Genomic DNA, 26,840 nt, shown 5'->3' on the forward strand with positions numbered 1-26,840 from the left:
AGGGGGAAGAGGAGGGTAAAGGGAGGGGGCATCGACGACCCAACTCTGAGTACAACACTTTTCCCTTCTCCTGTATAAGCGCAGACAATGTCCTCGGGCGACTTGGGTAAGTCTAGGTTAGAAAACAATTCATTTGTAAGAAATAGATGATTTTCGAGCAAATCAAATTGAACTTATCTGCGATTTCCGACTGGGTAGCATGATTTGCTTCATCCAGTCTGTTTGAACCACGTCGAAAATTTCTTTTTGTGTTTGTGTGCCCAAATATGTAAATTAATAGTTTTTTGATCGCGTCGTAGGGACAATGACTCTTGAAACCGATCATTTTGGATGTGTAAGAAAAAGAACCTTACCCAACAAATGTCTAGTGTCTGTCTGCCCACCTTGCTCCATCTGTAGATGACAATTTTTTTATCGGTTGTGGCGAAGCCATTTGGCGAAGTGGCGCCGATAAAGCAATTATATACAATGAAGGCATTAGTCATTTTTATGTCAGCTTTATTTTATTCCCTTTCAGCTAGTGCGTAAAAGAAAAACCAGCATTGTCAGAATTTCAATAGGAGAAACTAGACACACAATTTGTACTTTTACTAGCAATAGTAACAGATGTACCAGTAGTAGTAGCAGTCTCACAAAAAATAGATCCTATCACAATTACGTCTAATACTTAAAACTACATTGCGTCCATTGCCATGACTACCGCCAATATTACTTCATGTATTGTACTACTGCGACAAATTTTGCTACTACCGCTCTTTTCATTACTTCATAAAATACTGCTTCTTAGCCCCCATCATTATTACTTCCGGTCAGCTATTCCTTACTACTTCCACATCTATGATTACTTTTGCAATAGAAACTTTCCCTATTAGTATGCTGCTCGTATGTTTTCCACTTTCTCCTTTCACTAGCTACCAACAGTACTCTTTTACAACTGCTACTACTTCTACTTCTTGTGCTTCTACTCTGTTTTGGGGTTTTTGCTACAAGTTCTTACGGGCACGTGAGTCTGGCAGCGGTATCCGGGTCAGGAGGCCCTGTGTGACTACCTCGTGTGCGACACTGGTGTGGCTGCACTGAAGACTGAAGGGGCACCGTACTAGATTGCTCGGGGCTTGGCAGGCCCGACGAGCCCCAGCCTGTGACGTAGCACTGTGTGTCCGAATGGAGTGCATGCAGATCTGGTGTAGGAATTGTGAAGATGGAACATTAGAACCGAACTCAACAAAACAAAACAGGACAAAATGCACACAAACAGGCAAAGGCACATGAGAAAGACTATGAGGAAACATACAACTATTAGGAAACAACAAATGAAATAAGTATATACACCAAGGTTTTCATGGAAATGACATTCCATGTTAAAGCGTGAATAAATGGCAGTCAAACCATCGGAACAGAAACAATCCATCCCCCTTCCCATGTTGTCTCATGGCTTCCCGTTTTGTTCGTGGTGGGCTGAAACGTGATTGTCGTGACTGCCAGGAACATTATGTAAGAAAATCGGTATGTAAGAGGGGAAGGGCTTACATGCTTCTTAATTTTCACCAAGGTTACATGAGTAGACTATCCAGTGCAGTAGTGTAGATCCGTTTCCATCATAGGGGCGGGGGGGGGGGGGGGGGGAGGGGATCAAGCCGTGAAATATCTATGAGAGGAACAGGAGCGACCTAGCGGGGGAAGAATGTGGGAGGGGTTATCCCCCTTCCACATAAGGAAGACTTTACATTTTCAGACCTCAAATTCAGCGATCTGGTGCACATATACTTTTGGTGAAATTTATGGATAGGAAACAAGCTGGAAAAGGTAAATAAAAAGAGGATGAGGATAGTTTGGAATTTATTTAAATTGAAGTGACAGATCTGACGCACACTTTTTGATAAATTACTAGCTAAGTTAAGGAGGGGGACCTCACGTGGGAGGGTGTGGGAAGGGGTACCCCTCCTAAGCAAGGGAGGTTTCGCATTTTATAGAATTGAAATTCAACGATCTGTTGCACAGTGGGTGAAATATTTGGAGTTTTCTATTAAAAAAGTAAGAAACTTTCTTCATTTTTGGAATCATTGGGGGAAAATGACATGTTTGTGCCCTTGTCCTCTAGGATTGACTCCCCTGATACGAGGGACCTTTTACATTTGTAGAATTTGTATGAAAATATCTTGCAAACGTTATTATTGATGGAATTTGGAAAGTTGTCAATTCCCACAGCTTTCTTGTGTCTCAGCCATGTCTGACAGTTTATCTGCAAACATTGCAAATAGCTGGGATAGAGAGGGATGGGGGGGGGGGAGGATTCGGGTTGGAAAGCAAAGAAGGATACAAAACCTTTCTCCAATTCAGTCCTCGGCGGAAGACAGACGGTTCGGACACAGGAGCTAAGCTCGACAGGTTGGGTCAGGTTGACCAAAGCCAGGTTGTACGGTCGAGGTTTCTCTGCGTATATATCATAGCCATCATGAAGGACAAAGTTTTCAATGGACGCTGTCTGCTCGCAACCAACCGAAAGAGAAGTGTTGTGCTCGCCGAGAACTACCTTGATCTTCGTTTTGAGCAATGGAAGTTAGAAAGCATTAAAATTATGTTAGTCAAACACGATTCGCTAAGTCTCGGGCAGTTGTCGGGAACGTACGATGAGAGGCACTTCACAAAGCCATCATTGTTATATCACTGACACTACTTTATCTTTTTAGAATTCCATGCAAACATCAAAGAACACACAAAATAACCAGAGATATCAAGTGCAATATATGTAATACGCTGTTGACCTCGATGCCTGATGTTCTTTCGCGAGAGTTCTTTCGCGAGAGTTCTTGATGTTCTTTCGCGAGAGGTTGCTTCAATCAACACCAAACTGTCAGAGCTAGAAGACTCCGTAAGCATGAACTCTGACAAGATAATAGAGATTGAGAACAAGAAACTTCCAGAAATGGAAAGCAAGATGGCTGCCGAAATTACCAAGCTCCATAACAAGCTCACGGCAATGGATATTTACTGCCGTCGCGCAAACCCGCTCTTTTACGGAGTAAAGGAAACGCCAAACGAAAATGTTGAGCGCACACTTCGCGACACGTTTTGCTACCTCGGGATAAACGCAGATGATGCCGCCAATATTGCCCTCGTGAACGTTCACCGGCTCCCCCGACGCGACAACGCCAACGCTGCTTCCGGCCAGGCCAACGGAGCCCCATCTGGAGACCCTGTTCCACGAGCCATAATTTCAAAGTTCGTCTACATTCGCGACAGGGATCGTGTTCTTGAATCGTTTGACCAGCGCCAGCGCCAAAACAGCCAGCCGCGAGCCAACACCGGTCCCGGTCAGGAATCTCGACGGATCACGGTCCGCACGGATCTGCCCCCTGCCCTCAAAGCCAGGAGAAGCTTTCTCGCGAAAACGGCCTACGACCTCAGAAAGCAAAAAAAAACGCTTCTACCAAGATATACCTAGCTGGCACAGAAGTACTCCTTAAATGGAAAGAAAAAGGCTCTGCGACTTGGAATCTGTACCGTGACTGAAACTGAAAGCCGCGAGTCTCATGCGATCTTCAGCTCCTATGTGCGCCTTTAAGTTAAAATACCTCTTGCGACTTGATTGGTAAGCTTTAGTACCCATCAAAGCTCTTATCAGTTACATTAGTGTTTCTTTCTTCCAAAGTACCCGTTATTACCCATTATTATTGTTATCACCTCTGAGTTACAATTCCGAATCCTTTTGCCAACTACGTAAATTTATTCTCACTGATATAGCACCACTCGCAAATTTCAAACAGCTACCACGAGTTGTGTTCGTTCCTTTTCCTTCTTTTTTGTGTCATGTTATTCAAACATTATGTCATGTTATTCAAACAAAGCACTCAACAATTATACTAAGTGTATGAGGCCGATGCAGCGGCTCACACAGTCAATTATTCATTTTGGTTGAATTGATTTTAAATATAAACAGTGCGCTCATTATACGTTTATGGGATTGAATGGCAATGATTGAACTCGGAAGTTTACTGCCCAACAGATTTGGTATATATATTGATTGGAAGTAAGCGTCTTCCTCTACATTTTCTTTCTTTCTTCTACATCTGCTCTAATATTCGGCAAATGGAAAATTGTTTTTCTCGTAATCTTAGACTACCATATCCAGCATGAGATGGCTTGCACTATGCTACGACTGGAACTTAACCTCTGACTTCATAACACGTTTAAATTATGTGATTGAAAAGTAATGATCTAATTTACTGTTCAACAGATTTGGTCTGTTTACTGGTAGGAAGAATGTTTCTTAATTCCTCTATTTTTTCCCATTATGTCCCAATACTCGGCTATTGGAGAAAAAACATGTAAAATGTGATATGCTTTTTACCGCAATCTGTGATTATAGTATATCCGACATGAAATAGTCTGTACTGTGTTATGACTGAAACTATTATAACCTTTTGTCTTTTTTCTTCACAATTCCATGAAAATGATAACAAAATTATAATTTACACGTAATGCGAAAAGAAGTAAATCGCAATAATGTCTGTACTTTGATTGCAAAGGGATTTTTCAAAGGTGAGGGAGGGAGGGGTGGCTGCGGGTAACATCTGGAGAAAACGGTCTAAAGAAGACATGTATGTAAGTAACTTTTTATTGATTATGTATCTTTCTGTGTGCTTTAAGTACGCACACGACACAGCGATTGATTTTCATTTCAACTTAGATTTTGTTATGTGCTCAGCAATGTTTGCATTTTGCCTTGACATACATTCCATGTACGCAACATCAAAATCTGTCTTACCTGGATATATTAATTTGATTTTTCACAATTGTGCCAAGTGCATACTTATGAACGTACGTATAACCACTCGTATGTTTAGATTTGAACTGAGAACTGTATTACCATATCCACTATGTAAAGAACCAGTACTCGGTATACCTTTTTACATTGTTCTATGCACGCTCACTGTGCTTTCTCTCCTGGCGAAATTCACAAAAATTTACATAACAGTGTTAATGAACTTCCTATTGTGTATGCAAAAATGTGTTATGCCGGTGCTCTCGACCGCTATCAATTTGTCATCAGCTTTGAGCAATCTGTCATCCTTGTGTATCCAAAAATGCATTATTCCGGTGTTTTTGACCTCGCAAATCAATTCACTACCTGTTCTCAGCTATTTGTTATTGTACATGCAAAGACGTGTTACCACGGTACTTCCGACTCCTCTCAGTGATTTGTCATCAATGTTTATGCAAAAATGTGTCATCCCGGTCCTTCTGACTCCTCTACGTAATTTGCCTCCTACCCTCTGCAAACTGTTATCATTGTGTAGACATAAATGTGTTGCTATAGTGTTCTTGTTCACCCCCAATTATTTGTTGTCTGTTTGCTCTGGCATTCGCTTCTCTGAACTCTTCAGTGCAATTCTGGCCTCATATAGCCTAGTAACAACCTCATTCCCTACTTACTATACTGGTGCAGTTACCTTTGAATTTTTGGCATGCATTGTTTTATGTATGGCCATTGGACATTCTTTTCCCATATATTATCAGGGTGAATGTTCTCCCACTTGTCTCCCTATAAAACCAAGCAGCAGATGTGTTCTTAAGAAGTTATTTCTTGTTTACAGCCTGTCTTCATATTCACCTGCCTTGTATCAGTCACAATGATGAATTCAAATACTACTGTAAACTCGAATGCCGCATCAGTTGCCACCCTTTATCCTCAGTCATTTGCTGATATGACACCAGTAATTTCAGTAGACAGCGAAGAGGGTGAGGATTCCGACATCGTCACTTTCTTAAATATGCAAACTCCTGAATTAAGACTGGATTTTGACTGTAGCGATACAGCAGTCCAAAATGTATTCACTCACTACCACACAGAGGATGAGCTTACTTCACTCACTCATACCGACGCAAATCAACTGTTTATTTCACATTTTAATATCAGAAGCTTAAATAAAAACTTTGATCAATTTCTTTCTTTTGTGAGTATATTAAAATCCAAATATAATATTATCGGGCTCAGTGAAACTTGGTTGAAGGAGACATCACCCTCTTCGCTGCTTACTATAGACGGTTTTAAACTCATAACAAATAATAGAACATGGAAGAAAGGTGGGGGAGTCGGATTTTATGTGTCACAGAATTTAGACTGTGTCTTCTTAGAAAAATACAGCGTGATGTCAGATACATTTGAGAGTGTATTTATCGAGGTCAAAACTTCAAACAAAGGTAATATTATAATTGGGGAGATTTATCGACCCCCAAGCTCAAACCCTGCTGAATTTTTAGAGTTATTCTGCGGCCTTATCTCGAACACTTACTTTGACAGTAAGACATGTTTTGTCATGGGTGATTTTAATCTCAATCTCCTTAATGACAGTGATAATCCCTTATGCGCAGATTTTCTTAATCTTATGTTGTCGAAATCATTTATTCCCCTTATAAGGAAACCGACTCGAATAACTGATGATGTATCTACTCTAATTGACAACATTTTTGTAAATGATTCATTTTTCTGACATTACATCTGGCATAATAGTTTCTGACGTCACTGATCATTTCCCAATTTACGCCCTTGTGTCCAGTTTTATGACTGCTAATGCTTCTCACACCCACAACCCAGGTATTCGTGTAATGTCGGAATCCAACCTTAATAAACTTAGGGAGAAATTAACTTCAGAGGATTGGTCCACCGTATACAGTCAAAGCGACATTGATTTAGCCTTTGAAAATGTTATGAATATTTTGATTGCTAATTATGATTCTTGTGTTCCTCTCCGAAGACCTCACCATTCTAATTATAAAAAAGTACCACGACAACCATGGGTTACAAAATCTCTTCTCAGGTCCATTAACCGCAAGAATAAATTTTTTCATAAGTATCGTAAAGATCCATCCCCTTTAAACAAATTAAGATATGTTCGTTATCGGAATATATTGACATCCATAATACGTATAGCCAAGCGAAATTATTTTTCCCGACAGTTTGTTAAATATAAATCTGATGTGAAGAGTACGTGGAAGGTGATTAATGAGGCGCTCAAACATAAAAACAAAACTGATCCTCCTAAATATATTTCAGTGGACGGCCGCCAGATTAACGACCCGGTCAATATGGCGGAATCTTTCAATGATTATTTTGCAACTCTTGGTCCACATCTTGCCAGTAAAATCCCGAAATCATCAACTGAATTTTATAGATACTTAGGTAATAGGAATTCTCTATCAATATTTTTTGAACCTATTGCTGAAGAAGAAATTATAGATATCATTAAGAATTTGAACGATAAAAAAAGTTCAGGATATGATGGAATTACAAATTTTCTTTTAAAAAATGTTTTAAACGAAATCATTACTCCTCTTACATACATTTTCAATCAATCCTTATTTAATGGCAAAGTCCCCAATAAGATGAAGGTCGCAAAAGTTGTCCCTATCTTTAAGAAGGGACAGAAAGATTTGGTGAATAATTACCGACCAATTTCTTTGTTGACTTCAATCTCTAAAATTCTCGAAAGGGTGGTTTACACACTATTATTAAAATTTCTCACAAATCATAACATTCTGTCGGATTCTCAGTTTGGTTTTAGAAAACATTACAACACAACCCATGCTTTACTTACTTTTATAGACAAGGTAGCTCATGCTATAGATAGTTTTGAACATACAATTGGAGTTTTTCTTGATTTTTCTAAAGCTTTCGACACGATAGATCATGAAATCTTGTTTTATAAATTGTGTCACTATGGAATCCGCGGTACCCCCTTAGAATGGTTTAAGAGTTATTTAACAGAAAGAAAGCAATTTGTTAATATCAATAGCCATGATTCGCAATTAAAGCCTATTTCATGTGGAGTCCCGCAGGGCTCCCTCTTGGGCCCACTTTTATTTATAGTATACATAAACGATCTTCCAAAATCATCGCAAATTTTGTCATTCATTTGTTTCGCCGATGACACAAGCTTGTTTTTTCACATCGAGACCCTAATGCATTAATAAATATGATGAATACTGAGCTCAGGTCTGTGCAATCCTGGATTTATGCGAACAAATTGTCCTTGAACATAGAAAAAAACTCATTATATGGTATTTAGTAATTCTTTGAATGTTGTTCCATATGATATCAAAATAAATGATTTATGTTTAAAGTAGGTTGATAACACAAAGTTTTTAGGGCTTTGGATTGACCAAGAATTATCCTGGAAAACTCATGTTAATTTTGTAAGTAAAATTTTGTCTAGAAATATTGGGATTTTGAATAAGCTAAAACATTTCTTTCCTGTTCATATTTTGCAGAGTATATATTCTTGTTTAATATCTCCACACTTCAATTATGGAATTTTGGCGTGGGGAAATGCAATTCACTCATTACTAGATTCCCTTCTCCGTATTCAAAAGCGTGCAATAAGAATCATAAACCACGCCGGATATTTTGCCCATACCAATTGTTTTTTCCATCAAAACAGAATTCTGAAAATTTCAGACTTATTTTATTATAATCTCGGAATTTTCATGTATAAACTAACAACTAATGAATTACCATTTGTTTTTATCCACATGTTCAAAAGGAATCGTTCTATTCACTGTTATCCCACTCGCCAGAGTGACGCCTATCACCTTCCCCGTACTCGCACTATTTTTGCAAAGAAGACAATTATATTTACTGGACCCAGATATTGGAATGATCTCCCTCTAGATATCACTTCTTCCTTATCTTTATTCACCTTCAAACGCAAATTGAAACAGTTATTACTTATTGGATACACACTACCAAGCCTTTAGCAACCTTTTTATGCTCCCAGTCTTTTGTCCTTGTCCGCAGCACCAAGTTACTTAAGTGATTTCATGGTACCGATACATCTTTTAATAATACAGCATTTTTGTTAATCAAACACTGCGAGATTTGTATGCAGTCTGGTTTGTGCGATATCTATGTGGTTCATTAGTTTATTACTCATCTATTTTTTTTGTACTGGTGTAATTTTAGTTGGTCAAGACAAACATATCCGTTCTCCGTGTAAAATTATATGCCTATGAACTCGGGAACCTACAGTTTTACAAGCTTTAAAGCTTTTATGTAGGCCCCATCATATTTCTTATACTTACTAGTGACATTTTCATACGATGTGACCATGTACATTTGTGTCAAGTATATTTTCTTTTTCTTTTTCTTCTACAATCAAAAGACATGATTGTATATATTTTGTACTCTTGTTTTGTTGTCAATAATTTTGTAATGTCATCATTGAGAAAATGGAAATATGAAATAAATTTGAACTGAACTGAACTGATAGGAAGACTTTCGATTCTCGTGCAAACACTACAAATAATATGTGAACTCTACCTTTTACCTTAAGGAGTGTCTGTTAACCTCATGCATAATGGCTATAACTTCAAATTTATTTCTATCCTGTTCGTCAAATCAAATGACATTGGACTCTTCCTGCTGAAGATGACGTTGTGAAACGACATTTTCGGTCAAACATGTCAAATGACCGTTTACTTTCGACAGCCTACCTTTCACCCTTAACATATTATATCACATTATTGAAGAATGAACTTGGAATGACGTGTGTCCAAGAGTTTCATGGACTCTACAGAAACGAGAGGCATCGCACTGCCATACCTTGAAGGGCTGCGGGTTAGCCTCGTCTTGTCCAATAGGAACGAAATCGCCATTGAAGAAGAACAGGTTGTCGAAACAAGAAGCTGCTGTAAGCACCCACTGATTGCAAATCAGCGCACCGCTACATAACTGTCTGCTACCGTTGCCCTCTTCGGCATAGATGTACGCTAGCCAAGGCCATGCCCTTTCTGACGCTTCAAATGAGTTATTGACTAATGCCTCGCCTTCTAACACAGTTCCGGCAACTCCGCATTGCGAAAAATCTGCAAAAGTGATGTAGAGAATCGAAACGAAATTACACCATTATAATGTGCATATTTGTACACACACACACACACACACACACACACACACACATATATATATATATATATATATATATAATTTATATATGTACGTATCCACGTTACACAGTATATCACATAACTTTATGCTCTACAATTTCATTTATTTACTTTTGTGCAGGTCTAGGGAATGACATCTTTGATGAATGATGTTGATTGTTAGGGGAAATAAAGTACAACATCGATTACTGTTTATTTTTTCATTGTCCATTTCAAAAAGTGCAAAAGCAGAGAACAATAACCTAACAACGTAATTCTCCAACACATGTATACATCGGTTAAAGAGCACAGTCAAACATGCAACCTCTAAACGCATGAGAAATTAATCATAATGTGCAGCGTGTGTTTCTCCCAATAATCTTACAGAAGTACGTGTAAGATGTAACGGTGTCCGGTGATTTTTTTTTTTACGTGTCCGCATGTTGACATTTACCTATACACTCGATTCGAGAAGAAGAACTCCGAACCAAGCGATATGACGTTAGTATACATACCTTCTTCTGTACTTTGTATGAAATTGGTAAGCCTGTCAAGCACGTCGTAGTTTTTGACAAAGACGTAATGAGAGGCTGGTGGGGACGAAGCAATCCTCTTCAATGCAGTTTCGTTTATAAACGATCCAATACCGACTGTGAATATTTTCATTCCTGTGACAGAAAGGAAATAGAAAGTTACACGTGAATAATTCATTTCATAAGTACTATGCTTTCAGGCACTTCAACCCATTGCATCTTTGCTTATATAGTGCTCTCTCTTTGATTCGAACTTTTGTTTTCAAAACATATCCAGCTAATGACATTATTCTTGTTATATGAGAATATGTTAATACTTATCACTATATAGTTAAAGGGATCATATAGTTTTGGTTGAGACCTAATTTCAAGTTTCTAACATTTTTTGGTAAGATAATGAAAACCCTCTTATGAAATATGAAAGAGCATGTAATTCTATGAGGAATTCAACGTTTATTTGATGAAAATTGGTTTTGAAATGGCTGAGATATCCAAAATAAGAGCGATTCTAATGAAGTGTGGGATCCACATTTTATTACGATCGCTTTGTTTTACTTTGTTTTTGGATGTTTCAGTCATTCCAAACCCGATTTTCATCAAATAAACTTTGAATTCCTCTTAAAATGGTTTGCTCTGTACTATATCATAAGTGTTTTCTTGGTATCTCGCAAAAAGTTAAAAGCCCAATTCTCATCAATACTGGACCATCCCTTTCAAAATAAGCTCGTTATTGTTGAAACCAATGTCGTCAACCGAAATGAAATGTCATTACAAGGGCATGGAGATCAATTCGTTGAAGGTCATTGTTGTTGTCCAACACTGTCACCATAGGGAAAAGTGGAGTGAAATATCTGAAGTAGGAAGATGCGCCTGCTTTTACTCTGTTTTGTTTTTGTTTTTTTGTTCAACATGATTGGTCTTTAGTATAAACTTTCTTTAGAATCCCTCAGATTTCCTGAAAATGGTGACGATTTTCTTTTTCTTCAGTGAAGTTCGGTTTTGACCTATTGGATTGCATAACGGACCTTGGGCCTAAACATACTAACAGGCTCAAAAAGATCGAGGTGTACGGCGCAAAACGGAATACCTTACTGTATGTCAATAGGGCCCACCCCTTGTTGTATAGATCAGTTTTCACCTAATTCTGAGCGACTGTGCAATTTACCTGTTTGCAATTTTGATCAAGGCTCGAAGCAACAGTTTATGTTATAAACCTCCCCCCAGCCCTACCGGAGCAAGCTCGCCAACACCGCGTTCACACTTCGCAAGGAAAAAAACCTGTCAACGAAAATAGCCGTCGTCGGCACCGACGTGGTCTTGTTTTGCAAGGAAAAAGGTACGAGGAAATGGGAACCATACAGAGATTAGTTCTCTTAAACTTGTCTAATGTGTATGGTAGTAAATAATACAAATCTGTTTTTTCATTTGGTATAAATTCATAATGATAATCTAAATTCAGGTTAAGTATCATCCTTTTTATTATTATTTTTGCTTGTTGGCATTGATAAGCACCTTTACGAGAGAAATTTTGTGAGTAAATCATGCGTTTGTAAATTCGGTTAAAATCCTGCTCCGAATTTGTCGTCTGAATATTACTGCCGACTTTTCTCATTTCTCCATGTCAGAACATGTTTCATACGTACATATAGAACAAGCGGAAAGAGAATGTAAATTAATGCATTTCTCTGGTATGTGGTTTGGTCCCATGTCAATGAACGTGGTGGTGGTGGGATTTCATTCCAGCCCAACTCTGGTCCTGTAGTTCTGTTTACGTCATTATATCAGTCACACCAGATGTGCGTTCAAAGTTCCATTATTCCGTAGCTCTTGCTTTTATCATATTGTTCCATTTATTCATAGCGTTAGTCAGTGTATACACAACACCGAGTCTGTTTCTCTGTAAACTGAGAATTCATGAAAGTTGTACGCCACATTTTTCTCATGCCTCCCTTTTTGTATCACGTCTTGTCGAGATAATTGTTCTTGAGCTTTGGTATTCACAAGTCACCCGTGCGGCGCATCATGCGACTTATCATGTACTAAGTATTCAATTGTATGCCATGTCTCCTCAGCTCAATCCATATCCAGTCTTTTCCCCTTACATAGTGATTGTTGTCTTGTTAATGAACTGGATGGTGGTGGGGTTCTGTTCCATTTCCCCCCAAATCCAATGTTGTAGCTTTTCATCGGTCACACCAAACAAATGGTTACTATTCCTTAATCTTGTCGCCCTCGGCTTCATTAGAAAGTCATATGTATTCACAGCTACTGTATTCTTAATACTGAGTCTATGTTTGTGGAAATCGAGTAGTCAGTTCATTGATAGTTCAAAGTTGCATTTTTCTCATGCTTTCTCTTTTGGAACATGTGCATACTGTCGCGTGCATTGCCCTACGGCTCTGATGGTGCTAAGTCACCCTTGCGATACTCGTACTATGTGCGTCTTCATACGCATTTCAGATTGTAACAAATTGGTTGAGCAAACTGAGATATCTGATGTTATTGTATTCTCTTCTGAGGGTGATTCCAAGCAATGTTTCACCACCTTATTACCTTTAATTAATACCCATGTATGTCTGTTAAAAATGTTAGGTAACGTATCCAACGGTATTGATGATATCAATACTCTTAATGATGATATGCCTAATCTTGACCTCATTCATGATGGCCATGACGCTTCACTCCATCCGAAACTAACATCTTGTTATATTCTACCGCAACACGTAGCACAGCTTAAGTCTTTCAGAGCGGAGTATACTTTCTCAGTTTTGCATTATAATATAAGGAGTTTGATTAAAATTTTTGACCAGTTACAATTATTTCTTGAAACTTTAACTGTAAAACTTTCAGTTTTGGGATTATGTGAAACTTGGATGACTGAAAATTTCACTTCCCTTGTACAATTAGATGGTTACACACTGGTAACAAATAACAGAGTTTGTAAACGAGGTGGAGGTGTGGCATTTTATGTGAAGAATAATTTGAAATTTGAAATGATAACCCAGCTAAATTATATGTCTGATTCAATTAAAAGTATTTTCATTGATATAAGTATGCCAGGTGGTAAAAAAGTATTGATAGGAGAAATTTACAAGCCCCCAAACTGTAATCATTCTGACTTCATCTCAACCTTAGAAATTATTTCAGATTCGCCCTATCTCCGCAACAAACACGTGTACATAAAGGGAGATTTTAATTTAGACTTACTTGATTATGGTAAGCCACAAACACGTGATTTTCTTGATACTATGGTATCATCCTCTTTCACTCCTTGTATCACCAAGCCTACAAGATTATTTGGAGCCTCCGCAACACTGATCGATAACATAATTGTAACAAAGTGATGTCACGCTGTAAGTCACGATAGTGCGTGTACGCACGTTGTATTAGAGTATATGGGTACGGACGGGGCATGCGTTTAGACGCGCGCGGTATGAATAAGAGTCTGTACGGGAACTGACAAATGGTCAGTTGCGTCCTAGCCACGGCCGGGAAAGGACAGTGTGTAGGTAGTCCGTATACGAGCAGTCGGTGAGATTGTGAAGGGCTGTGAGCAACTCCGTGATATACTTTCCTATGTTTTATTCGTCCATCTCCGAGAATAAAGTGCTTGTGCCATATACAATTCAATTACCGTGGCAATAACCGGTGTATTTATTTGTGATTTCTGGTACGTACGAATGCGGTGATATATGAGAGAGAATTGAGTCCTATGTATGCCAAGACAGGAGAGTCCCGACATCGATACACAACGGTCCCGGTTGTGTTACAATATTTTCAAACAGCTATGATTACGATGACCAATGTATCGCTGTTACGGACATACAGATCATTTTCCCGTTATAGTTTCTTCCATTTCTACTATACCTGAATCGCATAAACAAAAGGTGTGTAAAAATTTATCGCAATCACGAGTGTTCTCCGATCATAATATCCAGCTGTTCAAACAAAGTTTATCCGAAATTGATTGAAATGAGGTTTTTGACTCCACTGATCCGAATGATGCGTACGACAGATTTATGAATATTTTGGTACCTTTATATCACTTGCATTTCCCTTTGAGAAATTAAAGAGGAAACTACAAAACAGTTCCGCGCTCACCCTGGATAACAAAAGCTTTACTTAGATCCATAAACAGAAAAAAATATTTTATTTTACAGATATAAATCACGTAATACAGCTTTGAATAAATCAAAGTACATTAAATATCGGAATACTCTTACGTCCCTGTTGCGTAAAGCAAAAAAAGATTATTTTTGTTCTTTGTTTGAACAGCACAAGTCAGACGCAAAATCTACCTGGCATGTAATAAATAGTGTTATTCATGAACGTGTAAATAAGGGTATTATTGATAATATCCTTTGTGAAGGGAAGAATTTAACAGATGATGTGGAAATTGCGGATGCATTCAACTCTTATTTTGTTAATATTGGTCCGAATCTAGCCCGCAATATTTCATCTGTACACAGACCCTTTCATTCTTACCTATTAAATTCCAATCCACAGTCTTTATTTTTTCTCCCAGTACTTGAAACAGAGGTCTTAGATATTGTCAATTCTTTTAGCCCCAAGAAGAGTACAGGTCATGATGGGATTTCTAATCACCTCATGAAATGTATTGTAAACGAAATACTATCACCATTAGTTCACATTTTGAATTTATCTTTATTAACTGGTATTGTGCCCATTAAAATGAAAATTGCTAAAGTTATCCCAATTCATAAGAAAGGCAGAGAGGATGAGTTAGGAAATTATCGACCAATATCGCTTCTGTCATCCTTTTCTAAATTATTGGAGAAGGTGGTTTATAATCGTTTAATCAAATTTGTAAACGAATGTGATATTTTAGCTGATAATCAGTTCGGGTTCCGGAAAAAACGTGGAACCACCCATGCGATATTACTGCTGGTTGAGAAAGTTGTAAGAGCTATAGACACAAAGTCACATACAGTCGGTCTGTTTCTGGACTACTCCAAGGCCTTTGACACAATAGATCACGAAATTCTTTTGTATAAACTAAATCATTACGGTATTCGTGGAAAGGCCTTGGAGTGGTTCAGAAGTTATCTTACCGGTCGAACTCAATTTGTTTCCGTAAATAATCATGAATCTGGTATAAACTCGATTTGTTGCGGTGTTCCACAGGGCTCCCTCTTAGGTCCTCTTTTATTCATTTTATACATCAATGACTTCCGGAACTCATCCTCTCTGCTGTCTTTTCTTCTGTTCACAGATGATACAAGTCTCTTTTATTCTCACTCAGATCCTTATGTTTCGCTCGATTCTTTGAATAATGAACTTAAGTTGGTGTTTGAGTGGATTCAGGCAAATAAATTGTCGCTTAACATAAATAAGACCAATTATATGGTTTTCAGTAACACAATAAAATCTCTTCCAGGTATAGTTTTAATGATCGGTTTACAGTTAAATCAAATAGATTCAACAAAATTTTTAGGTATTTATATTGACAGTAACCTTTCATGGAAGGTACATATTGATTATTTATGTAAATTGTTGTGCAAGAATGTTGGAATTACTGTATTCACAAACTGAAATATCTCTTCCCAAAGCCAATATTGCATTCTCTTTATACAACCTTATCATTACCTTCCTTGAATTACGGAATATTAGCCTGGGGGAATTGCTCAAAGACAAAATATGATTCGTTATTTTTGGTCCAGAAAAAGGCCTTACGGATTATAAATCGAGCACAATTTTTTTATCACACTGATGAATTGTTTGTTTCAAGTAAATTGTTAAAATTTCTGATTTGCATTTGTATCATGTTGGAATTTTCATGTATAAGTTGGATACTGGTGACCTTCCTAGTATATTTTCCCCGAAGTTTGTGAAAAACAGTGATATTCATACTTACCCTACAGGACACAGTGAATCCTATAATTTTTCCCTGTCCGTACAGCTTTAGCCCTTAAGACAATTACATCGACCGGCCCTTCTTTTTGGAATGAGTTAGATTCGGTTCGGTTGCACTCAAGTTCTTTAAGCTCCGTTAAGAAAAATCTCAAAGCCAATTTTCTAAAATCCTATGTTTAATTATTTTGCCGTAATCACTTGAAAAAAATTTTGCATACTCAAATGATGCCTCGCTCGGATGACTTCATTAGTTTGATCAACTTGCTACTTTTCTTAGCATTTATACCATAAGTTAATCATAAACATTATATATTATACTTTGTACATCGCGTAAACTTTGTAGTAGTCTCGATATTTTGTCTTTTGCATGTTACGTCACTTCTGACATTGCTATACTGTACTAAACCCTATGTTTTATTTTTGGAGCCCACATCCTACAAGCTTTGCTTTTTAGTGGGTTCCTCATATTACACGTCAATTATAAATGTCCTTATACATTAGTACATTACTGGTTCAAACTGACCATTGTGTGAAAAACATTTCTGCTTCAAATCAAATGGAATATAAAACTTGTATGAAATGTGGAATATGGAACATGAATTATATAAAAAAAAAGGATCATTGCTACGTCCATTGGGACGGGCAAGAGTCCGTCTTTCCCCGCAACAACCTTCCGGAAATACCGCACACCCAGTAAGCCCCACTGTAACAGATATGAATACCTACTGTGACCCATTCAGCCAAGCAAAGACTTTCCCTCCAGATATTAATACCTACTGTGACCCATTCCGCCAATCAAAGACTTTCATTTTCCTCTCACTTGCTCATTCCCTTGAGAACGGCGAGAACATATGCTTGCCGAACGTCGGGATTGGGTAGGCCCTTTTCAGGGCCACTCACATACTCCAGAAAGAATACGTGGTGCACCGTGAAGCCTTCTACCACCCAATGATCTACCACCACGGAAGCCTTCAAAGATTTCAAGATATGAATTCCTACATCACCCAACGCATTCATGTTTGATAACAGTATCACTAAAAGTTGGAATAGTAAATCATTCACAAAAAAATGTCCCTCAAGGTATAGAGACCATAAAATATCAGGTACAAGTTATTTTATGTTAGCCACTATGTAAACGACATATTTCTTCAACAGGACTAATTGCGCAGTTTAAAGGGGCATAGTCCCGGCAGTGTAGATGGCGCTGTTGATGCTACTGCCGATCACCGTTAGCATTGATACGAAGATTGCCGAAATTAAGCTGTCATCAAGAGTAAAGCGCGTAGGTGTTGCTAAGTAACGTTGCCTTCGTTGTCTTCTCTGCGCATCACGCATTCTGTAGTAATGCCAGGGTGCGTGCATATGTGCTTCTTATTATGACATCAAAAAAGAAGTTTGATAAAGCTGTCATCCCCCTGAGCCGAATTATGAGCCGAACTGTGATCGGACCACTGACACAGTGGATCGGACTTCTTCGGACTCGGGAAAGTGGGCCAAAGCGTAAGCGCCCAAGAGAAGTCGATAGCATGGGTCTCTATAGGAAACTTGCGCCGTGCGCCCGCGTACGCATTTGACTAAAACACCGGGACCATGCACCTTTAATATCTAGGAACAGTATGCGATCAAATTGCGAAGATAGTGGAGTGAGTCTGTCGTATCCAAGGGTCCGTTTTCCCCAACTTTCCTCTAGCCTTGTTATAATCTAGCAGAGTACACTTTATAAGCAAAAAAAAAAAGTTGTGTGCATTTCCCTTCGTACTTTCTAAATATCTGTGTTATTCTGTGACATTTGTTGCAATCTTCATATCTACCGATGACGACACAGGAATTTAACCACAACTTAAAATATATTATGTAACTTTTGAACGAACTGTCTTCACATTGTATAATCCAATCCGACTTCTATCCATTACCGTTCTCCTTCAAGTCTGTAGCGAGGGCCATTGGGTCTTCAGTGTTGTGCTGTCCGTCGGTGAGTATCATGACCACTTTTTTCGCCAAGTCTCGCATTTCCGGTGATATGTGCAATTTAATTGCTTCAAGGCCCTCTTTAAGACCCGTGCCACCTGCCGATGAGTTCTGCGTATCAGGAAGACACCAAGGACGGAAATCACGATGGTACCCAAATTAATCTGACCAACGAAATGTAACTAAATGTAACGAAATGTATTACGAAACGTTTACTAGATTGGGTTTAACGGGAACGCGCATGAGAGAAAGCCGACGCAAAACAAGTACGCGAGATGTACTGTTAGGCAGAGGCGTATAACTGTGTAGTCACTACGCAACACTATGCAATAATACGCAACACTACGCAAAGCCCGGTGTGAACCCCCTTTACATCCAATAAAGAACCCTGCCAATCTATGCCAGGTGTACGTATGTCATGTTTGTTTCATTCCATGGACTAAATATGAATCATAGATCCTTTGATTGACACTACGCTTTAATATGAAATTGGACCTCGTTTCTGTCACGGGTACGCTTTACCCCTTTCAATGTCGAATCGTTTTCTTACTTTACATACGACCATTGACGATAGTAAAAATAAGACCTTAGACACACAATGTGCCACTATGCGATATCATTCTTACAGTAGCAGCATCAAAATCGCACATTGTCAGGTTTAACGGGGAGCTCCTGTATAGACCGATTCAAGCGACTGTTCATGGAAGTGCGCCCTCTTAAGGTGACGCCATAACTGGGGGCCATCCAGGCCGCGTGTTTTTTAGACGGCACTGATTGGGGACCCTAACCCTAACCCTAACCCTAACCCTAACCCTAACCCTAACCCTAACCAGGGGCGGATCCAGGCAGGACCGCAACCGGCGCACGCCCCCCCCCCCTTTATTTTTTGTTGAAACAAAAGAAATAAAATAAAAAGAAAAAAATGGGGGGAGGGGTGCGTGCGCCCCCTTTAATTTTGTAAATGCGCCCCTCTTTACGGAATTCCTGGATCCGCCCCTGCTAACCCTAACCCTAACCCTAGCCCTAACCCTAACCCTAACCCTAAACGTAACCCTAACCCTAACCCTAACCCTAAACCCTAAACCCTAAACCCTAACCCTAACCCAACGTGTTTCCCATAGGTTTAATACGCGCCATGCCCCAATCTTTGCCGTCTAAAAAAAAAACAAACAAAAACGCATCCAGGCCTGGGTCGGCAAGCGCCCTGCGTGCGCGGCAAGGGCGGTGCCAGCGGCAGCCAGTGCTTTTACCACCCGGCGCCAGCCGGCCAGCTAGCTATCTCTGGCGCTAGCAGCGATCGACGCATCTGGCTTTCTGACAACTAGAGTCTACATTTTTTTTTTTCGCTAGCTAATCAAAAAAAAATAAAAAAAATAAAAACTCATACCGACTATGAGCGAATGGGTAGATGACATACGGCTGTAGCCAAAACTTGAATTCCAAGGTAAATATCGGTACGATCCGTGAGTGTTTGTAGACTCTATATTTCTTTGGCGATGACCCGGGTACTCGCGTGTAAGCCCCATATATTCACATTTGTCTAAGAGAATAAAAACCGCTAGTGAGAACTGTTCTATGGCTAGGGGCAGGCAGATGTCTTGCTAGTAAGCCTAGACTGTTGAGAAGTTATATAACTGATATAATTTGATACAAATAATGAATAAGTATCTTCAGCTATGGCGCTATAACTTGCAACATATCAGTTAACTGAAACCTTTTTAGGCTTTTGCCTTTACTCGGGAGTCTCGGGCCAGCGGGGTTGAATCTGTCTAACGTTAGATCTTGTCTAGAATTCTAGGCAAGAGTCCAGACTTGATCTAGACCTATTGAATTCTAGAACCCTACATCCTTTATCATTTTTGGTTGTCGATAACTTCAGGCAAGCCTAACTAAGTAAACCAAACGGAATACAAATCTAGGCGTTTCTAAGCCGTATAGGTCTAGTTTATTTACGACTACGTCGCCTGATGTCTACAACCAAAACTTCTACTGTTTTAGGTCTAAGTAACCTTGCATAACATCACACTAACGCCTTATATCATAATCTACAAAAGTGATTTTCAAATCATACCAGTCTTTAATATGATTATGAAACGGATGTTTGCCACCATCCGTGGTTTATTATATTTATAGGTATCACTTTATCAAAAGTCGTATTCAGGGTTCCGGGCCAAAATTGAACATGGTCAATTCAGTGCTGAACATTGAAGAAGTTCCCCTGTATTGATTTCTCCTTTGTTATTAGAGACAGTAAGCCTTAATATGTTATTTTGATTCATAATTATGCCACTTCAGACTGAATGTTGTTACGCAAATGATTTTTTTTTTGTATTGATTTGTATGTATCTGTATCATTTTGTTTTCATTTGCAATTGTATTTGGAGAAAGAAAATGCAGAAATAAACCAAACAAACAAACAAACAAACAAGTGAAAGCAATATAGCTGTAGTGTAGGCTGTAAAATGTTTGTCATATGGTATAGCCAGGAAGTGTATTCTAACTTTGGCAAGTAGTGCACCAAGCATTTAAAAAAAAAAAAAAATCAGTGAATTATCAGAATCTTTGAGCTGAACTTGTCTTCTAAAATGAACAACATATTTTACGAATATGCAGTGATAGCCTAATTAAATAGAAAATCTAGTAGGCATAGTTTGTTTCGAAATCTGTGCATTTTTTAACCGTTGTATTTCACTTAATTGTCTCTAATTGCTTATTCATCATGCGTCAGTGGTGTCTGAATTTCACACACTGCCGTGCAGCTTCCATTTCCATTTTGTGCACCCAACAGCTGCACAATATGTTTTCCTGACCCTTCCTTTGAAGCTTTCATTGTAGATCAATATGTCTGAATCACTCAATTTGTCCAAAAGAAAGGCATTAAAAGCCGCTGAATAACTTTTCCACAGTAAGGAAACAATCAAAACATTAGCGCGGCGGTCGCCGGCCGCCGCGCAGCTGCCGCGCCCTGCTAACTATGCGCGATGGGTACGCTAGGCTGCTAGCTGCAAGTGCAACTCGCTGGGTAGCTAGCTCGCTGGAAGCCCCCGTGGGCGAATATTTTTTTCGTACATGGAAACGCTACAGGACATGAATTATTCATAAGTTTAGTTGAAATTTCGAAGTGCGCAGGCGCGTGGACTTAGCTAAATTTCTATGGCTTGGCCAATTTGTACAGGATGAACGGACTCGCATATTGTACATTATTTACATACATGCTCACGTGTGATCACTGCAGGCGTACGTACGTGCTCGCTATTCAGTTTATATTCGATTCGCAGTTCATGAGCGCCTAACGTAACCCAGCTGGAATTGAAATATGTGGGGAGCTATAGCGGAGAGCATATCGATCGTGATTGTCAGCCAGCAGGGCAGCCAGCGTGGATACGAGAGCAGGTACATGCGTAGTTCACGTGAAATGTACAACTCAGTCAGTCCGCAGCACCCGATAATTCGCTCGTATTTATTCAACTCGTATGCAAGCCCGCTCTAGGCTTGCATACGTAATGAGCTGTGTAAGGGGATTTTGTCCTTGGGCTTTCGGCAACAAAAATACACCTTATGTTCACAAATTTGGTATCAAATTCAAGGAAAATATGTAACCTATCGTCACATGTTACTCAAATCATTGTAAATGAAAAATGTCATAGCGTAATTTGAGCTTGAAAAATGATGAAAAAAGTAATTCGTGCAGTACACGTTCAAGACGTCAAAAAAATATCAAATTCACCTTGCGTCTCAATGAAAATGCTTTATTTGGTAGTCCATCTCCTAATCTTTGTATCCATGCAAATATCTTGACAATTTGTTGCTTAATCCGGTCAGGAACCAGTAAAATATACATCGATGTCAGTGCTGATCAGCTTGAAACCGTGTAATCTCAAGAGTAAGCTCTCTCATTGGACAGCGCTTGCATTCAGCGCTTGCATTACGTCATTACGCTGCTACATAACGGTTTCATGCCACTTGCGGTTTCTTGGCACGCGTGTAGTTCAAGCGCTGAATGCAAGCACTGTCCAATGAGAGAGCTCTTTCGCGCCACTGTACACTTTGTGTGGAGCATACTTCCGGCTTGGGAGTGAATTTTACAGACATTTCAAAACGGAAAAACTAGTATAAATCATGCTTGCGTCTCCTTGACTCCAATATATGATGAGCATCTAAGTTTCCTCTCTACGAAAAAACCAAAATCAGAAACAACAGTTTCTTAATCCGGTCAGGAACCAAAAAGGAACTTTAGACGACAAAATCTTCCGTGAAAAGCAGGTAAAATTTACGCAAATTCAACTGATTATATAGTCATGATAAGATCCGATGTTATACGCAAATTTAGTATCAAAATAAAGATCAAGGTCTGGAGAACAATTTACCGTGACTTGTAGCCATGAAAAATGTATGTACAAGTCGCTACACTGTGACAACCATAGCCCTATCAAAGTCTCGCAAAATCTCGCACGACGAGACACCTTTCGAACGCAAAGATCGTCAACGAGAGTGCTGAATAAATCTTGCCGGATCGGCTCATTAGCATACGTGCTGCGGACTGACTGAACTTTACAAGTCACAACTTCTACAGCCACAGGCTTGTGGAATTGATGCCACATTACCACTATTCGTACATGCATAAATGGCCATATAAGAGCTCTTTCGAAATATTTTGCACGACCCTTTTTGTGGATCGGGTAGGCCTACTAGTATTCGTAAATACACCGCTACCACAGTTGGCCTACTCCGTACCACCACTGTACTTGGCTATGATTTATGAAGCGGACGTGTATTCACAATCGACTTTTCAGTGCTGCCAGTGAACATGGTGACTCGAGATCGAACATCTCGAGTGCACTTTCGAATTACGATATTCATAGATCATTATAAATCCTCATGTAAACTAATTATAGTAGACCGAACTTCAGTAGAGTCTAGTTCTGTTTTTTTCAAACGGATCAGTTAATTAGAAGTAACATTGGTTAGGTGATATGTCAGCGTGATTGTATCAGACGTACAAGGTGATATGTGTGTGCAATGTGATGTGTGTTGTAGATCTATCGCAAGCGAGTTATTTTCCTGCATGTTGTTCATTGAGATCGGACGAACCTCGTGAGTGCAGGGACATGTTTACGCTCGAACGTATGTACATGCACAACACACACACACACACACACACACACACACACACATACACAGGTACTACTACTACTACTACTGGTAATAGGTAGCTCGCTGCATGTGTACACAGAGAGCAGGGCTGTGCGAGTCTCACTAGTCGAGTCCGTTCCTTGTGTACAAGTTGGCCAAGCTGGCCAAGGCCATGCGCTTGCGCACTTCAGTCTCTCAGCTCAACTTATGAATAATTCATGTCCTGTAGCGTTTCCATGTACGAAAAAAATATCCCCCCCCCCCCGTTGGCCCCCAGTCATGGCGGCCGTTATAGCGCCGCTAGCGGCGGTAGGTGAATAGGTCATCGAAATTGAATCGGTCTATAGTGTATTAATGAGACTCTCTCGTGCGCAGTATTCTCGTCTGACCCCCTCCCTCGACGTATATCAGAAAAAGGGTTTGAGCATCGTTCAATATACCATATGCTCTGAATGGCTGAGCTTTTTTTCCCAAGATGCCAAACAAATTCAGGCACTTCAATTCCATCCAAACACAACAGCCTGAGCGATATCTGATGTGGCAGTTATTCTTGTCTTATATCACGATGTTGTTTCTATTTTGTCTCATATAGGTCATTGGACCTATATTGTTACGTTGTATGAAAGCGCTTTCCCTACGGTTAAGAAATCGCACCGCTTGATTGTGACCAGGTACACGTTTATCACGCGTCTCGTGATCAAGAACCGGGTATAATGTCCCGAATTCTGAAAGATATATTAAATTAGATCCGAATCTCTGATTCAAATTTAATCCATGGACTAAAACAAATGGCAGATGCGCGCACATGGCCTATCTCTTAGGCTATGACATGTCATACGCATTTTACGAGGACGAAAGTTGCACACTGTCCATCAGTTTTCAATAGACACATTTAAACGACTGTATACCTTTGTGAATTCGGGCCAATGAGAAATGAAGGGTCAAACGAGTATCAGAGCCCTGTAGAAGAGCAGAGTTGGCCATAACGTGTAGTCCATAATTTCATGTAACCTAATATTATCATTATCAATATTCCAGTTATAGTGTTGTTAGGAATCATTGTTTCTATCTCATATAGGCTACTTATGAATTTTAGAGTTGTCCTAATCATAATTTACACTGAATTGATATGTCAAACAAAGAATCGTAGAGTAGAGAAACGGAAACGTCATTTATTTTACATTTTATACACTTTCAGGAAAACTGGCGGCTCTCCTCTCGTCCTATAGAAGTCTTCCATTAAATCTCAATTCATATTTCCACCTTGGTCTTGTGCTCTTTGAAGGAAATGCAGAGCAGTCTTCTCATGCACTTGGTTTCAAACGCCTGGATTATCTTCTCTGTCGCCATCAACGTCCATGTCTCATATCCAGATAGCATGATGGAGACCACTAAGGACTTGTACAGCAGGCATTTTATGTGCAAACTTATGCCACTCTTTCTTACCCTGTTCAGTCTGGGCAATGCTGCTGTTTCTGAGTTAATCCTGATTTGAGTTTCTGCTGTGCAGGTGCCGTGTTTGGACATTGCTGCTCCCAAGTACTTGAAGCTGGACACCTCTTCCAGTGGCTCACCATTAAGTTGTTGTCACTGATGCCAGTCAAGCTATTAACCATTACCTTTGACCTTTTCTGTGCTGACCTCCATACCACAGGCACTTGCTCTTGTGGCATGTCTGTTTGTGAAGTCTTGCAGTTCCATGTTACTGCCTCCTATGAGGTTGATGTCATCTGCGAATCGGAGGTGGCAAACTAGCCCGCCGTCAATGCTGATGGAGGTGTGGTGTTCGTCAAGGACATCTTGCATGATCCTCTCCAGAAAAAGATGTTGAAGAGTACTGGAGACAGTAGACACCCTTGTCTTACTCCGACTGTAGTTGGGAAGCATTGTCCTTGCATGTTATTTAAGATCACTGCGAGGCTGGAGTGTTCATGGAGGGCCTGCATGACTTGAACTAGCCCCTCGTCAACTTTGTAGCCTCGTAGAACATATCATAGGTCTTTGTACCACCCACGATTAAACGCTTTCTTGAAATCGAGGAAGTTGTGGAAGAGGTCTTTTTGGTGCTGCAGATGCTTTTCAATGAGGACTCGACAGTTGAAAATCTACTCCAAAGTGCCCTCCTCAAAAGCCTACTTGCTCATCTGTTAGCAGTTCCTCAGGCTTGTATTTAAGTCGGTTGAGGATTAAGTGGAGCATGACTTTGCTAGGGTGGCTGATAAGACTTATCGTCATGAAGTTATGACATATTGCTTAAGGTTGATATTTTTAGGTAAAGATTGAGTCCAGTCTGCTGGTCACTCTTTTCTGACCAGATTTTCTGACGAGGCGTCGAAAGTACCTCTTTGGTCTATGCTTTAAAAGCTCAGCTGGCACATTGTCCATTCCTGGGGACTTCCCTGTCTTCAGAGTCCGTATATTGCGACCTCAACCTCTTCCTTCAGTATTTGAGTGTTCTCGTTGTCTGCAGATCTTAGATCGTCCTGCAATATGAAAGTGTCTGGGTTGAGATGATAGTTGTAAATGCCTTTGCAGGATCTGTATACCTATTCAGGACTTCTTAACTCTCTGTCAGTAGCTTTCCATCTTTATCTTGATGCTTTCTGATCTAGGTTCGTTGGTCTTACTTAGGGTCTTGAGTGAGTTGTAAGCTTCCTTGTTGTTGTCTACTTCCATGCCCTTCTCAATTTTCTTACAATCGACCTCGATCTATCCAGTTTTCCTTAGCTGTTTTCTTCTGCACCCTAGTGTGTTTATCCACCTATTTATTCACCTCTTATCGCACAGATGTAATATGTCATTAGTAATCCGTGGTTGGATTTTCTTCCGCTTCTTTCCAACCACTTTTCCAGTGTTGTAATTAGCACGTTTGTAATGTTTTCATCAAGGATGTCTACGTCGCTGTCCAATAAGTTGAGTGTACCCATATTCCCACCTACTTGTGCTTGGAACAGCTCCGCGATTTCTGAGTCCTTTAATTTATCTAGGTCAAAACGAATTTCAGGGATCTCTGGACATACAGTATATCATACTTTAGCTTGAGCGTAAGATTTGGCGTTGGGAGCTCAAGATTGTGATCGCTGCCAATTTCGGCGCCTGTGAACGTTCTGGTGTTTGCTTTGTTAATACTGGACTTGTAGCGTTGTGGGGCCAAAATAAAAATCTACCTGGTTGTGGACCATCCTGTTTGGCGAGCGCCAGGTTGTGGCTTCCAGCAATGTCATTCTTCTGCCGTTGGTTTCCCTATGCCAAATTTTCCTACTGTGCCTGCCCAAATCCGGTATGCATCCTGGCCAACCTTAATATCATTTTAGTCTCACTGGATAATGAGCACGTCTTTCTTTCGAACGCTTGTTCTGATGGAGTCAATCCGTTCGTATAACTCCTCAGTTTCCTTGCTATCATGGC

At 39.6% G+C, this 26,840-nt stretch overlaps 1 protein-coding gene across 1 annotated transcript in view; it reads right to left on the reverse strand.

The window, feature by feature from the left end:
• LOC139744276 (complement factor B-like) overlaps positions 1-26,840 on the reverse strand; it is a 43,343-nt gene that overhangs the window by 2,959 nt on the left and 13,544 nt on the right. Inside the window, exons 8-12 of the mRNA XM_071654725.1 lie at positions 18,245-18,410; positions 10,440-10,592; positions 9,602-9,864; positions 2,326-2,539; positions 998-1,181 (exon numbers count right to left, since the gene is read on the reverse strand). Of these exons, the coding sequence (XP_071510826.1) occupies positions 998-1,181; positions 2,326-2,539; positions 9,602-9,864; positions 10,440-10,592; positions 18,245-18,410 (980 nt within the window). The remainder of the gene's footprint in view (positions 1-997; positions 1,182-2,325; positions 2,540-9,601; positions 9,865-10,439; positions 10,593-18,244; positions 18,411-26,840) is intronic.

Source organism: Diadema antillarum, unplaced genomic scaffold, assembly GCF_040938485.1.
Source record: "Diadema antillarum isolate AM-2024a unplaced genomic scaffold, OU_Dant_1.0 scf00000035, whole genome shotgun sequence".
Taxonomy (NCBI): domain Eukaryota; kingdom Metazoa; phylum Echinodermata; class Echinoidea; order Diadematoida; family Diadematidae; genus Diadema; species Diadema antillarum.